Source organism: Blennius ocellaris (genome assembly GCF_963422515.1).
Source record: "Blennius ocellaris genome assembly, chromosome: 17".
NCBI lineage: Eukaryota > Metazoa > Chordata > Actinopteri > Blenniiformes > Blenniidae > Blennius > Blennius ocellaris.
Window position 1 is genome coordinate 7,804,968 of NC_137666.1, and position 14,381 is coordinate 7,819,348.

Genomic DNA, 14,381 nt, shown 5'->3' on the forward strand with positions numbered 1-14,381 from the left:
TATTCCTGAACATAAACAGTGCACGTTTCTGAGGGCATAACGTAACAACATGACTCCACTCAATGCATCCACCACCAGCAGCACTTACATATCACTGGTAGGAGTTCCCTCTTGGCTTCTCGGTACACTTCGGCATGTTCATGGGATCATCCTTCACGAGTTGACAGTGTCTGTGTGGCTACCCCATTGAGGGCTTTGGAGATTATTTTATCCTGGTCGCGAACTACAGTCCACATCCCTCTGCTCCCGGGTGTCTTTGTCTCCCTGGGTGGTTGTGTGATCTGTGGCTGTCTGTGTGCTGGGAGTGCTCTCCCGTGTTACATGTAGGGTTCACAGGATGTAAGCATCGATTGCCTCCCGACGGGACAAAACCCCCTCCCCACTCCCTTCTCCCATGCCAGCAGTGCCAACTCCAACCAGTGCCATCAATATCACCCAGTGGGACAGCGAGCTGTGATATGCGTTTATAGTTGGTGTTTTACAAATACCCTGAATGATTAGGTATCCCCAACATTAGGATGTGTCTGTGAGCTGACAAGGAGGGTTTAAATTCAGGTCAGTGAAGTTGGTTCAATGTGGACACTGCAACACAAGCAGGGGCCACCCTGTAATATCGAGAGAGAAGTGTGTGTGTGTGTGTGTGTGTGTGTGTGTGTGTGTGTGTGTGTGTGTGTGTGTGTGTGTGTGTGTGTGTGTGTGTGTGTGTGTGTGTGTGTGTGTGTGTGTGTGTGTGTGTGTGTGTGTGTGTGTGTGTGTGTGTGTATGTTGTCAGTGCATGCATGCCTGACTTACCTCCCCTGCTGCGTGAACTCATTCCATGCACATTGTAAAAAAAAGTGTCTGTGCCTTGGTGTTGACCTTTTTATAAAGAGAACCAACACTAATATTATTTTAACAAAGTTATGAAACCAGTAGATAATGAACAGATTAATGTTTTGGCGCTTTGTGATGTGTTACAGGGAGGACCTGCAGCAGGTGTTGAGGATGGCAGACAACCATAACAGACTACTTCCTACACTTTTAATGGAATAATGGAATAATATGTAACAACTTCAAACCCCCCCCCCCCCCCCCCACACACACACACACACACACACAGAGTGTTCTTCATAGAGTAGACAAATAACAGCACCTCCAAACACACAAGTACCTCACAAGTTCTATTAAATAACAGTTTACAATGAAGGAATATTAAGGATTACACAATTAAGTCCGGCTATCCATCCACACGCCACTTGTGTTTGGCACTTCTGCTCTACACTCAGCACACGCGCCGTTTCGGTGGAAACGGTCACAAACAAATGGTCCTGTAACGCACAGCCGCTGCAACAAGGTCACATGTAGAGTGTTGAGCACTGCATGATGGCCCGACATAGGAACTCTGTGAACTCAACAGTTTAGCCTCAGGGCTACACACTGCGGGGTTTGGTGCGTTCCAGTTTAATTACCTTTATTTCCCAAGGCTGTTACCAGTGACAATGCTGACAAATAAGCACTGCACATTATCTGAACAACTTCTACAAAGGCATGAAATAACCACTAAATATTCATAATATTTCTGAATTCATTAATACTGCTTAAAATATATTTTTAAATGCAATTTCTTTCTTTCTTTTTTTTACAGAATGCGTGTATCACAACATTGTTTTGTGAAATTAATTCATCACTCTGCAGCAAAAAATAAACAACCTCAAATCCTATTGAAAATGTCACACTTTTGCATTGCCGTGAAAGCACTTTGTGCTACTTAAGTGAACATATTTGTCACTTTCTCCCTCAAAGTGAAGGCCCCAGGCCTCCTGTAGCATGCCTATGTGTACAGACCCCCTCCCTCAGTGTAAGCAATAGTACATATTACTGGCTTGATTTGAAAGCGCTGCTGCTTGGCTGCATAAAATGACCAGCTGTGCCTGTAGGGCCTTTAATTAGGTTTCCATCGCGCTCTGACAGAGTCAATGGAGCATTGATTTGATTTTCCCTTCAGAAGCTGCTGCTGTGGCCGCCGAGGCCAAATGCCAGATGTCACAGCAGAATCATTGGGTTACACAACCAGCTTCACTGGGAGCTCCACCCCGCCGGCGGACTGAAAGCTGAGCAGTAGCAGAGGCAGGACTTTGTCTGGTCTGGCGTTCTGGCCACTCCAGACCGAGGCTCACCCACATGTCGGGTGCCCTGTCACCTCCTTGACAGGGTGAGAGGACTTTCACTTCCTGTACTGGTGTCAATATACCAAAATCCTTGACACTCAATTACTCTTGCACTATCACAGGCTTCTTCAAAGTACTCGACTTTTCCTACTCTTTTGGAGGGGTGAATGTTTTTTTTTATTGAAGCATGAATTAAACAGACATAAATTATGGTTCCAATCAGGGCATTTACAAATGTCTCAAAGTCTAACTATGAGGTACGATATAATGATGGGAGGTCAGAAGGGTTTGAATTATTCTTTTTCTAAATCTTAATCTCACAGCTATACTGAAGTTTGCTCAGATGCAAAAGTCATGTTCAATTCCCTGCACATTTCTTCACCTCATCCCAGGTAGTCCATATACCGGTACTTGTTCGACATGTGTTATTTGCATGATCCCGGTTTTTAGTATCGCTGCAGCATTAATCATTGTCAGTGTGAAAGCTGCGCGTCCATGCTCTCACTGGTTCTCAGCCTTTGAAGTTCCTCCTCCAGTGTGCCAATTCTCTGCAGCAGCTCCTTCCTGTCCTGCTGGGCTCTGAGTTCAGCCTGCTGCTCCACTTCCAAGATCTTCCTCTGACACCAACGCTCCAACTGAGTGGACACCGTCTCAAAAAAGCACTGCGTCACCTGACAGAAAGGGATAGCAGTCAGTTTCAGGATCAGGTTAAATGACAAGCCAAATCAGATTTTGTCTCAAGATTATGTTATTTTTGGTTTTGTTTTGTTTTGTATTTTGGTTTTGTTTTGGGGTTGTTGTTTTTTTTTTTTGGGGGGGGGGTTGTCAGGTTTCCTGCCCACCTCTGCAGCATGGAGGTTGTTCCTCTCCTGGATGAATGTGGGTTCAGAGGGACGGTCGATGAAGAATTTCAGTGTTTGGCTTTTATCATCACGTATCCCTGCACGCCTGCAGCTACGCATCCTCATCCCTCTGAACCCTCTCCGGCACTGTGTGCCACAGCTCTGCTCCTGGGATGGGATCATTTGGGGCCTCTGGCCGCTGATGCTGGACTGACTGCTGCTGCTTGACAATCCCTCCTCAAACAGAGGCACCACAGCTGCCGTGGGATTCCCCTGCACTCCTGGACTTTGCCATTGGGGGTCAGTAGATCCCTGCAGGATCCCTGACGCGTCTTTGGCAGGCAGAGGGAACATGGCTGTGTTCTCATAGTCATCTGATGGCAGAGGGAATCAGCATAATAAAATCCAAAAATAATTGTCCATTCTAGTTTTTTTTTTTTTTTTTTTTTTAGAAGTAGTTTGCAATAAATCAGCTTTTCTGTATGCATTGGTGTAAAATTTATCTTTTCTGGCTGGGCCATATGAGTTAAACTAACTTAATAAAAACAAGCTAATGGAGCATCCCTGAGTTATGTCGGAAGTTGCATCTGAAGCTGTCCACCTGGTCACTCAACAATGCAGTGGCTTTAATAAGAGTTAAGAAAGCAATTTTCAACTTAGAGCTCATTGACATACATAACACCACTCTCTTGCCGCAAAGCTAAGATTCATAGCATCAATTAAAAAAAAAAAAAAAAAAACAGCTGTATAAAATTAGTGGGAAATTTTGGGAAAAAAACATACTTCCAGTGCTATATTTCATCCACTTCTTGGTTAATGTTTATGACAGTGGGCTTATTTGTGGAGGATACAGTTAAAATGCTGCACTGCTGAATTTGTCTATATTACTTGTTTGTCTATTTTATCTGAACCCTGTAAACTGGGCAATGGAACTTCCCCAGCTGGAAACTATCCCAGTTCCCAGTAGTATCAAGCCGGCAGAATTCATAACAAGTGACTGACCCATTTGCATTATTGGTTATCTTGAAGGGCTTTCCTTTCCCAATTGGTTGTTGCTTCAGAAGCAAGTGATCTCAAATACACCCGGTAGGTGAGACAACTGCAGTAACTGCTGTCAAGTTCAACTGCTTTGTCACGCGTTAAATAAAAGATTGAAATTCAAAAAATTTGTGTTCACCTTTTATGGCATGGTGAAGGGATTTTACTTTTACTACATATTGATGATGACTCCCTGTTTCTTAAGTTTAATCCACAATGACCCTGATCACCGTTTTTAAAATGAGATATTTTTATTCACATTTTTCAGAATGATAACATTTATAGTTTCACAGCCCGCCCTTTCCCTTTGACAATAATATAAAAGACAGAAACTACACTGTCAATAATTTGTGCAATGGCAGCAAGGAAGAGATTTCCCTTTCTATTCTTTAATTGCACAATCACCTAAGTAAAGCGACCAAGTTTGTAGCATCGTTATGCTAATATAAATGTCCCTAGTTAGAGGAAAAACAATTGTCATTGAGTCTCGTCATGTGTTAGTTTTTAACTGTTGAATGTTGTCTGTCTGTAAAGAACTGATCGTTTTCTTGTTTCATTGTTTATGGTCATATCACTGGAAATATATTTGTCTTGTCATATCTGTTAGATTAATTATATCGTCAAAAACCCCAAATGAGTCAAGTTTTTGTCCTGGGAAGGATTTATCTTAGTTTTTCTGGCTTTGTTTCTTGCTGTGGCAGTATTGCTCTTAATTTATTAAAAGCACACTTGTTTCAGGGCAGGTTTCACTTGTCTTTCCCCTCGTGTGTCCACTGTGCTAATTATCAGCTGCCCTCCTTCTGAATGTGCACACCTGTGTCTTGTCTCACCAGCTACCCTTCTCTATTCATTTAAACAATGGGCTGTGGGGGGTTTTCAACCACAGTTCACCTTTTAAGTCACGTCCCAGGAGAGGGACTTAAAAGGTCTGATTAGTTGTTCCAGCCTTTTTTGCCTTTTGTTGTCTTGTCTTTTTTCTAATGTTTGACCACGGTAGCTTATGGTTTGTGTTTTCACATCACCTTGTCTAACTAATGTACTGATCTTTGAAAACAATCAATACACTCTTTTACCTCCAATGAGCTGAGGTGGATTTCTGTCTAGTTACGTCATGCAAAAGAACAAAATGTTCACAGCATAACGAGATGAAATATTGGTTGGCTCCATTTAGCTGTGACTGTTTCAACAAGTGAGCAAAGCTGTTTAAGTGCCAGCGTTTACTTAAATATCGCAGGTAAAATGTACATGCCGTTCTTCACATACCTGGCGACCTGTCCACTTTCATTTCAAAATACGTCCCTCTGGGTGTCTGCTCCTGCTCAGGGCCCCTCAGACTGTGGCTGGATTTGGACGGCAGGATGTTAACATAGGTAGCCAGCGAAGTGCTGCTGTCGCCAGAGAACACAGACAGCAGGGGGAGAGATTCAAGCTCAGCCTCTGCCACAGAGCGCTCCATTGATGGTGAGGGTAGGAGCTTGTACTGGGCTTCAGTTGCGATGTGGATGTCCAAGTCTTTGACCTTAGACACACACCACTTCTTCAGTTCATGTCTCACTGCTGCCTGCTGGAGATATAAAACACAGCTGCTGTGAGGTTGAAAGAAGATGCTTAGTGAGTTCAGCAGATCTTCTGGTGCTCAGCACTACTCATGGAGTGCTCAGAGTCAGTGAAACTCAATTAAAGGTACACTATCTAAAATAATTAATAATTAAAACAATAAAAGACAGGATGTCATCCCATAGATGTCTTTAAATGGTCAAGTCTCGGTCTAGTAAATCATAAAAATGTCACACTCTGCCAGCAGGGCAAACTATGTGCCAAAAGGATATACTAAAACGGAGCTGTGGCCTGCAAATATACCTTATTTCAGGTCCAAACATGTTTGAAATAACCTTTCACCTCACATAACCTATGAAACCAATACAGTAACTTTTTTTTAAATTGGCTCACAGGCCCATGTTTGATCTTGTCTGTCCTCAGTCAAAAAAGCAATATTACACATTGAATTATGAACCCAATAGTGGCACTCTTGAAAGCTTGGCAATTTGAAACTATTAACTATTAATCTATTAAAACTGAAAACTATGATACAAATTCAAGCTGGACTAAAAACAGTTAACTGCTAACAAATGTGCCAAAAGCAGCATTACTTGAACATATTGGACCATTAAAGCAATTTGGCTGGAGTGATTCATCTCATCTTTAATGCTAATATGTAAAAATCAGTTTCATGGACTTTCTGCCCACAATACCAAAGGTGTTCAATACTAAAATTCTATTATTTATAACAAAATCTGGGGCTTTTTTTAATTAGACTTTGAACTAATAGACCAATGCATAATTTTTACAAGTATAGACTGCTGCCTGTGGCCCAATGTGAAATAAAACCTAAAGTCTGAAGTGATACCTGTTCCAACAGGGCCTCCTGTCTGACCTGGGCAGCTTTCTGCTCCATCCTGTAGATCATGTTCTTCCTCTCTTCCGACACCCTCTCCTGGTTCAGGATGTCCAAAACTTTAATCTGTCCAAACAAGTGTTAAAAAAAATCAGTCAGTGGCAAAGTTTCAGTCAAATAATTGCTATAATTTTGCATCCATATGTAGGACGGTTGATGAGAATGATGATTGCAATTGTTTGAGTGTAAAAAGTCAAGCGTGGCATAAAATTAGGCATTTTTATTTGTTGTCAACAGGGGTGTGCATAACCAATTGTCAATTCCTTACTTTATCTATGTAATCAAGTATTTTCAGCATTTGTAATTATATGGGTCATTTTTCAAGTTTGTAGCTTTAACATTTTAAAGGCAGATACATCCATAATTCATATGAATATTTGCATGTTTCAATGTGTATTCATGCAGGCAATAAGTTTATTCTTTGAACAAAGAGAATGCAAACAATGTGCTTTGAATGTATATTTTACACATGTAAAACTTCGAGCAAATAACTTATTGCCGGGTATTCTTAGAGTGAACTGAAATATGAAAGGAATAGAGGTGGAAAGAGCACTGAAAATTAGTACTCCATGTTCAACTTTTGTTACCTTGCTTGAGGTGTACTTTCATTAAAAGTGGAAAACTACCATTTATACTGTTAACACTGGTTCAGTGGAGTGAAGTGTAGAAGCAGACCTGGTGCCGGTTGCGGCGGTCCATTTTGCCCAGCCTAGTGTTGACTTCCTCTTGGACATTGAGGACATGCAGCCTCATTTCACCCTGTGTTGCTTTTACCTGTTCCTCCAGCTTCTTCAGCACAGGCTTACAGTGGCACCCGCTGGCTGGTGCCTTGAAAGAAGAGTCACAAGTCACCGTCAATCATGGCTTTTACTGGATGTGTTTGTCATTTTAGAAGTGCAGTCAACATATCAAGAAGTCCTGAAATGCTGTGGTTATGTCACTTCACCAAGACTATCTCCATGCTTTGAGACCTAAAACACTCTTCATAAAACAAATGATCCGAAACCTGTTTGATTTTTCCTTCCCGGTCCCGGTACAAAGTGTAAAGCTGATAGGTTTTTCCATTCTGAGTGGGCCTGTCTCCGCCATCATGATAGAGCAGATCCTTCAGAACGTGGAAATCCTTTTGGCCTTCAGGCGAATCATTTAAAACCTGACAAATGAGACAATATGTGACACAAAACTGCATTACTTGGTGTTTCTCATAAGCTTACTTCATGATTAGGGGCTGGGAATTGACCTTTAATCATGGTTATCTGTTTGTTGTTGCTAACCTCAGTGTAAAATTCTCCATTAAGGACAACCCCAGATCCAAGCCAAGAGGGATGAACAAATTGTGTACTGAGGTTGAGCAGTAGTCTTGAAATTCTGAAATCTATCAGCTAAATTGAGGATATTTGCTACTTTATTCCTGAGCTGAACAGCAACAGGGAAATTGAGAACAAATCCCTCCAATATCATCAATCTGCCAATGATACTACAAATCTACCAAACTCACAGATATGTCATGGTTCAAGTTTAGTTTCTTGTGTTAGTTTGAGCTTCTGTCACTAGTTGCAGGCTCTTTGACTTCCATTCCTCAAGTCTGATTGTTGTTCTCTCTAATGTTCACCTGATTGTCTTCACCTGTTGACTGGGGTATAAATAGTGGGTGTCCATCTGTGTTCCTGTCTGGGTGCTTCTCTAGTGTATTAGTCTGTGTCCTACGTAGCAGAGCCCCAGTAACCTTCTCCTGTAATCTAAAGAACTTTATTATTTTGACTGTGTTTGAGTTGGAATCAAGATGATCTCCTTCTCCACCAACACCAGTGTCAGACGCCCTGAGTTCTCCTCTCAGCCAAACGCAACACAGACGCACATTATCATTGTTGACACTTGTATTGTATTGCTTTTCAATGAGCAACACGTACATTTCTGCAATTACTCTAACATGAATCAGAATCAAGTTCCTGCTATTTAGATATCTTTAAACAAGCATTCAGGATTTCTGAACCTTCTGCATTCAGTCTTCATCCGCTTCCTCTTCAGCTTGAGTTTCTCCAAATCCATAGTGAGAGTGCGTTAGTGAAAATATCTGAGCTGGATGTTACAAGATTTTACCAATTTAAGTGTGAAGAGAGTCACTTTGTCAGGAAGCATGTCAGACTTCACACTTTACAATAAAGTGCATTGTGTTTAAATATATTTTAGAATTTTGCTCATATTTTCTTGGTAATATTAAAAAAAATAATGGAGCTCTGTTATTTTACTAGTTGAGACAAGAAGTGTATGTGGCCCTTATTTTGACCCTCATGTACAATATTTGGAGTTGTCAAAGTATGATGCGCTTTTTAGTTGAAATTTCAATGTTACATATATATGGAATGTCTTTTTCGGTTATAGTTGTTGCGCTCATACATTAAAGCTTATTTGACCATAATTTATCTCTATCACACTTACATTAAAGTTAGTTCTGATGGTATTTTTTGTTTGAAAAAATAACTTGAATATAGTTTTACCTTTTTGTTTTGTCAAGACCCCCCCACGCCCCACCCCAACAAAAAATAAGAAAAAAAGGCTTCACCGGCTCTATCAAGTGGGACACTTTTTTTTTAAAGCAGCCCCCAAACTCCAGGTCTGACTTTCACATGAAATCATCCTCAGAGCATCTTGTGTGTGTGTGTGTGTGTGTGTGTGTGTGTGTGTGTGTGTGTGTGTGTGTGTGTGTGTGTGTGTGTGTGTGTGTGTGTGTGTGTGTGTGTGTGTGTGTGTGTGTGTGTGTGTGTGTGTGTGTGTGTGTGTTATGCTACCTGCCCCTTGACTCTCCTCGCTCTGCTGCGGCTGTGCAGACGGCTGGCGGGGGTCTTGAGGTAAACATGCTGCTGCAGGTGTTGCCGATGCATTTTCACTTTCACTGCTGTTCGGGTCTCGACTCGTCCGTCGTTCAGAGCTTCCGCTACCACAGAGCTTTCATCCTGCTGAGCAAACACAGGGCAAGGATCACTCCATGAAACCCACCTCAAATGTTATCTCAAAACTGCAGTCTATTTACAACAACAAACATCTGTTTGTCACTATAAACTTTGCATTGGAAAGTTTTCTTTATGGCTTTTCTTACTTTGTTTGGTAGTGTTTGAGTCCTGTGGTCTGCTACCAGCCTTTTCTTTCTTTTCACAATTGTTCTTCCCCTCAGGAAGCGATGTACCTAAAAAGTTTGCAAAATATACTTTCAATGCCAATACACACTTGTTTTTTTTTTGTGCAAAAATATATATTTTTTTTAAACAGCCTTGTTTTTACTTAAAACACCAACCTGAGGAGATCTTGCAAGGAGGAGTGCCACTTCCTTGTGATTGTTTTCTCTGGCCTTGTCGAGAGCGCTTTTCCCTGCCTGGTAGAGGAGTAACAGCAACGTTGTGTGGATTTTTCACAAACAAGAAAATCAATAAACCTAATACACGCTGACTTCAAATTCCAGCTCAATAACTCACTTTGTTTTTGATTTTCCCATCAGCCCCTGCTTCCAGTAAGAGCTGAACTGTTTTCTTATGGTTGAGAGTAGCGGCCACATGGAGAGCCGTGTCACCTCCCTACATCCATGCAAACACAGACACAGTGAGGTACTGTATGATGAATGTTTATGCTTGTGCCTTTCGGCAGTTCGTTGTAAGGGGCTGCACATAAACTTCTGTGTACACACTAGTGCTCAGTGTCTTGACAACACTGAAGTACAGAAATGAAAAACATGTCTGCAGATAAATGCTAATAAGAAATTGTGTCCAGTCCACTAATGTTTTGGTAGCAAAACCCTTGGGAGCCAAAAAATTGTGATGCTTTCAGTCTCATTTTGATTTGCAGGAATTCAGAAATGTCTCTCGTAGTTTTCAGTCCACCCATTTCTCTTCAGTTTTCTCTTTGGATGTGAGGCTGGATTAGTGTTTGTCCTAGTTGCTGGAGGAGTTTACTTTGGTTTAAATTGTCCAGAAAATATAATTCACAGAAATATTGTGGTACATCTCTAACATATGTTGTAAAATGTTATTTTCTCTCTCTCCCTTTTTTTTTTTTTTTTTTAAAGTGCTTTCACTAATGATGTCATGAAAATGAACATCCTCATTCAAGCAGAAAACCATATTTTATTGACTTGAGTTTATTGCCATCCACAGTGAGTTGATTTGTTTAGAATTATTATTATTTTTTTTTAAGATTAACCAATTTAACAGCAATTATTTTTCACTTTTGACCATGTTTGTTTGAATATTCTTGACACTGTATGGAAAAATGCCCTGTATTTGCTCATTTTAATAACCTTTCACCTTTTATGTAAGAGAAAAAAATAGCATCGCTGGCATTTGTGAATTCCAGAATGTTGCACAGTGTACATACCAGTGACAAATGAAATAAGTCTCGAGATGGTACAGGAGGTATTTTTCTAATACAGTCCATTTATCCTCCCAGAAAGAAGATTGACTGCAAATCAATGTCAAGTAATTTCTGTTTAAATAAATTTCAACAGCTACAAACAAAAAATCCTGGCTGCAGGTCAAGGAAAATATGCTGCTGCATTGCAGGTACGAGTTCACGCTAACATCAAGACACATCACGTGGAAGTGTGGATTATTCCCCTACAAGAAACAAATGCTATTTTATGGCTTCATTGCCACAGGATTCCTCTAAAGAGTATGCAGATCATAAACAGTGAACCTGGTTTGTCTCAATCAGAGAGCACTGTGACTTCAGCAGGATCTTCACAAGGGTCCAGTTATTGTAGCATGCAGCAACATGCAAACAGGTGTCGCCCACCTGGAACCAAAGTAGAGGTCATTGTTCAATGGTTGATGAAATAATAGCATGATGGATGAAGTGCGCTGTGAAACCATTAGCTCCTGATCAGCTGACGCTCAATGTGACCGGTTTAGTTTCCCAGAAAAGGACTCACATTGTTCTTAGTGTCTGGTGTGGCTCCTCCAAGCAAGAGGAGTCGAGCAGTCTGGGCATGTGCGTTCTGACAAGCCAAGTGAAGTGCCGTGTTTCCTGCCTGAAACAACATGCCACATTTACCACAGAACAAAGACAGCTTTATTATAATGTACAGGTGTATCGTTGAAAGCCATAAAGATTATGGCGAGGCTCCTATCCATGAGGGACATCGACAGTCTTGATTACTGAGTTTTGGTTGAAGACCTATTATTATATTGAAATTGTGGTGTTTAGATCAGAGATTTGTTGTCAGTTGTTCTCATGACAGTAAAAACACAAGTTCCTCTCCTTTTTTTATTTGCTTTATATTTTTTTTTAATTGTGGGTATCATTCTTAATAGTAGCAAATTAGATTAAATAGTGAAAACTTCACTTCAGTAAATAGTTCAGATCAATGGTGATCTTTAAAGAAGATAAAAATGAAAGAAAACTATCTCAGAGATTCAGATAAATAGCATAGTATGAACAGATGGGGAAGTCCAACAAGGAGTAGTAGACAAAGAGAACCCACACACCTGGACAGAGCAGATTATAACAATCAAAACCAGAATAACATAGAACACAAGGAGATCCAGACACATGACGAAGAAATATAAAAAGTGAAAACAGGGCAACCTTGTTCCTGATATGTACATCAGCTCCAGCCTTGACGAGCAGCTTCACACACTGGGAAAATCCATGCCAGGAGACCTCATGCAGTGCTGTGTTTCCATCCTCGATAAGATGCGGACAGATTAATAACATCATTATCTCTCATCTTCCAGAATTCAAAATTGACCACGCCATTTGCCACCACTCACCCTGTCCTTCAGATCCAAAGCGCAGCCGCCTTTAATCAGAGCGGCGATGGTGTCGCTGTTCCCCACCATGGCGCTCCGGTGCAGAGCGGTCTGGTGACCCGAGTCCTGATGTGGCGGCGGAGGGACATGCACCAGTGCCTGTTCACTCATGCTGACACACACATATATGAACACACACATTAGGTGTTCATTCTGTTTATGTGATCGCTATAAAATTATGCCTTCATCAAAACTCTGCAGGCAGCTGCAGTTTTTTTCAAAATTACCTGTATTGCCACCAAAACATTAGCAAAAGTGACCTAAAGCCATGTGACATCACAGTTTGAAGAAATGTTCTCATCTTCTAACCAAAATAAGGAGAGCTTCCAAAACGGTGCCATATGTTTCTTCGAAACTGAAGGGAAAGTAAATTCCATCAATGCAATAATGTGGTGGAACACCAACAGAAGCCATCTGACATCTTGTAGTGTTCTATGAGAAAGAACTGACGACTGGGTTGTTAAGGTGGATAAGAAATGAGGCCCAACTGAGAGCATTTTGTGAAAAAGTCCATCATCCAGTTGCAGATGTATGTTAGTTGACTACAATGTTCAGCATGATGGTGTTACATGCTGAACTGTGGGAAATGAAAAGTATTAAGATATAGATTTCCATTAGTTACAAGCTGCTTGTTGTAGACAAGCCTTACTGAACGAGGACCTGTTTGCTGGGACAAGACTGGGACACTGGTTGTCAGACAAGTTTCTCAAAGCCCTTCATGACAACTGGCATCAATGGGAATGGATTATATTTGCTTTGACCATCCACTCGTTTTTGAGGTTTTTAAGCGAGGAGTTATAATTCCGCATGATTGAAAATTTTTGTGGGAACTCCTGGAAGATGGCGTCCAAAACAGTTTGAACACCTCGTGTCTCATCGCATCAGATCTGGTATTCTTGGCTGTGTTGGGTCAGTGTTTGCCTCAAGTCATGTCCCTACAGAGCGAGAGGAGCCAAGATGTGGTCAAGGCAGCAGGTCTGCCAAAGACCTTGCTGTGACACAAAGGGATCCAGCTACTAAGTCAATGAGGCGCTCGCTTCCATTGCAGCTGATTGAATTTCTAATCCTTCGTCACATCCTGTGTGAGTTGTTGTCGACAGATGGTTTTCCACTTTTCTTCCATGTTCATGATTTGCCCCTTGATGATTCTCCTCATTTAATGTCAAGCAGATCTTTGCAGCTCATTGTCCTCTGACAAGAAGGCAGCATTACTGTTCATTGAGCAATCTTTTTATCATCTGTGGAAGATGGCAGTATACTGGGATCAGGTGCCCTGATATTGGTTTGGACTGGTCCAAATGAGGAAAAAGATGCAATCTTATAAGCACAGCTTATGTTTTAGTAGGCTGTACCTTTTTTTTCTACTACAAACTATTGTTAAGCATGCTTAAGTGGAAGAAAAATCCTTGTTACAATGCAACGCCATCAGGATAACTGTGCTGTTTTTTTCATTTAATATGGATGGCAGATGGGTAAGAGCTGTGCTAGTGTTAATGTTTACAGAGATGGAAAAAGAAGTGAGAGTTACTACAGTAAGCTCTAAAAAGGTCTACATAGGACCAACAGGGCTTAAAGAGCACGAGGAGTAGTGTTGGACAATAATCCGTTATACACAGCCTTTCTTTTCTGCTCTTTGGGGCGTCCATGTTCCTTTTATCCAGGTTTCAGTGGTAATCATCCAACAGCACATCTCGATATATGTATTTGTAGTGATGTTCGAGTCTTCCATTTTGTGAACGATCTATAGCACTGCAGGAGAAGATGATCAACTGCTGAGGTCTGTGTGGCTTTTTAATCAGCCCCACCGGTAGGCGGGCCAGATTGTTGCTTCGACTTCCACTCTTTCACAACAATGCATACGATTGTTGATCTGGAAAAGGTCCAAATCATTGTGAGCTGCCATGAGAGGCTCCTGTGATGGTTGAACCACATCACTAATACGCCTCTCTAACTACAAGGTCTACCATAACCTGACCAACAACCCAAAACTGGCTATAACTGTGACTTTTTTTATCGAATTTTCTTCCACCATAGATAATTGTACATGCTTATGTGGGAGAACGGTGCAAGTACTTTATAGTTTTTGTAAGACTTTCAAAGT

At 41.2% G+C, this 14,381-nt stretch overlaps 1 protein-coding gene across 1 annotated transcript; it reads right to left on the reverse strand.

The window, feature by feature from the left end:
• Nucleotides 1-2,620: 2,620 nt before the first annotated feature.
• ankrd6a (ankyrin repeat domain 6a) lies at nucleotides 2,621-12,391 on the reverse strand (the record flags this gene model as incomplete). Its single annotated transcript, XM_080512617.1, has 13 exons — nucleotides 2,621-2,818; nucleotides 2,990-3,363; nucleotides 5,291-5,588; nucleotides 6,435-6,548; nucleotides 7,158-7,310; nucleotides 7,489-7,635; nucleotides 9,272-9,436; nucleotides 9,775-9,852; nucleotides 9,953-10,051; nucleotides 11,166-11,264; nucleotides 11,401-11,499; nucleotides 12,057-12,155; nucleotides 12,242-12,391. 13 exons carry the CDS (start codon nucleotides 12,389-12,391, stop codon nucleotides 2,621-2,623), a joined length of 2,073 nt encoding a protein of 690 aa, XP_080368743.1.
• Nucleotides 12,392-14,381: the final 1,990 nt, after the last annotated feature.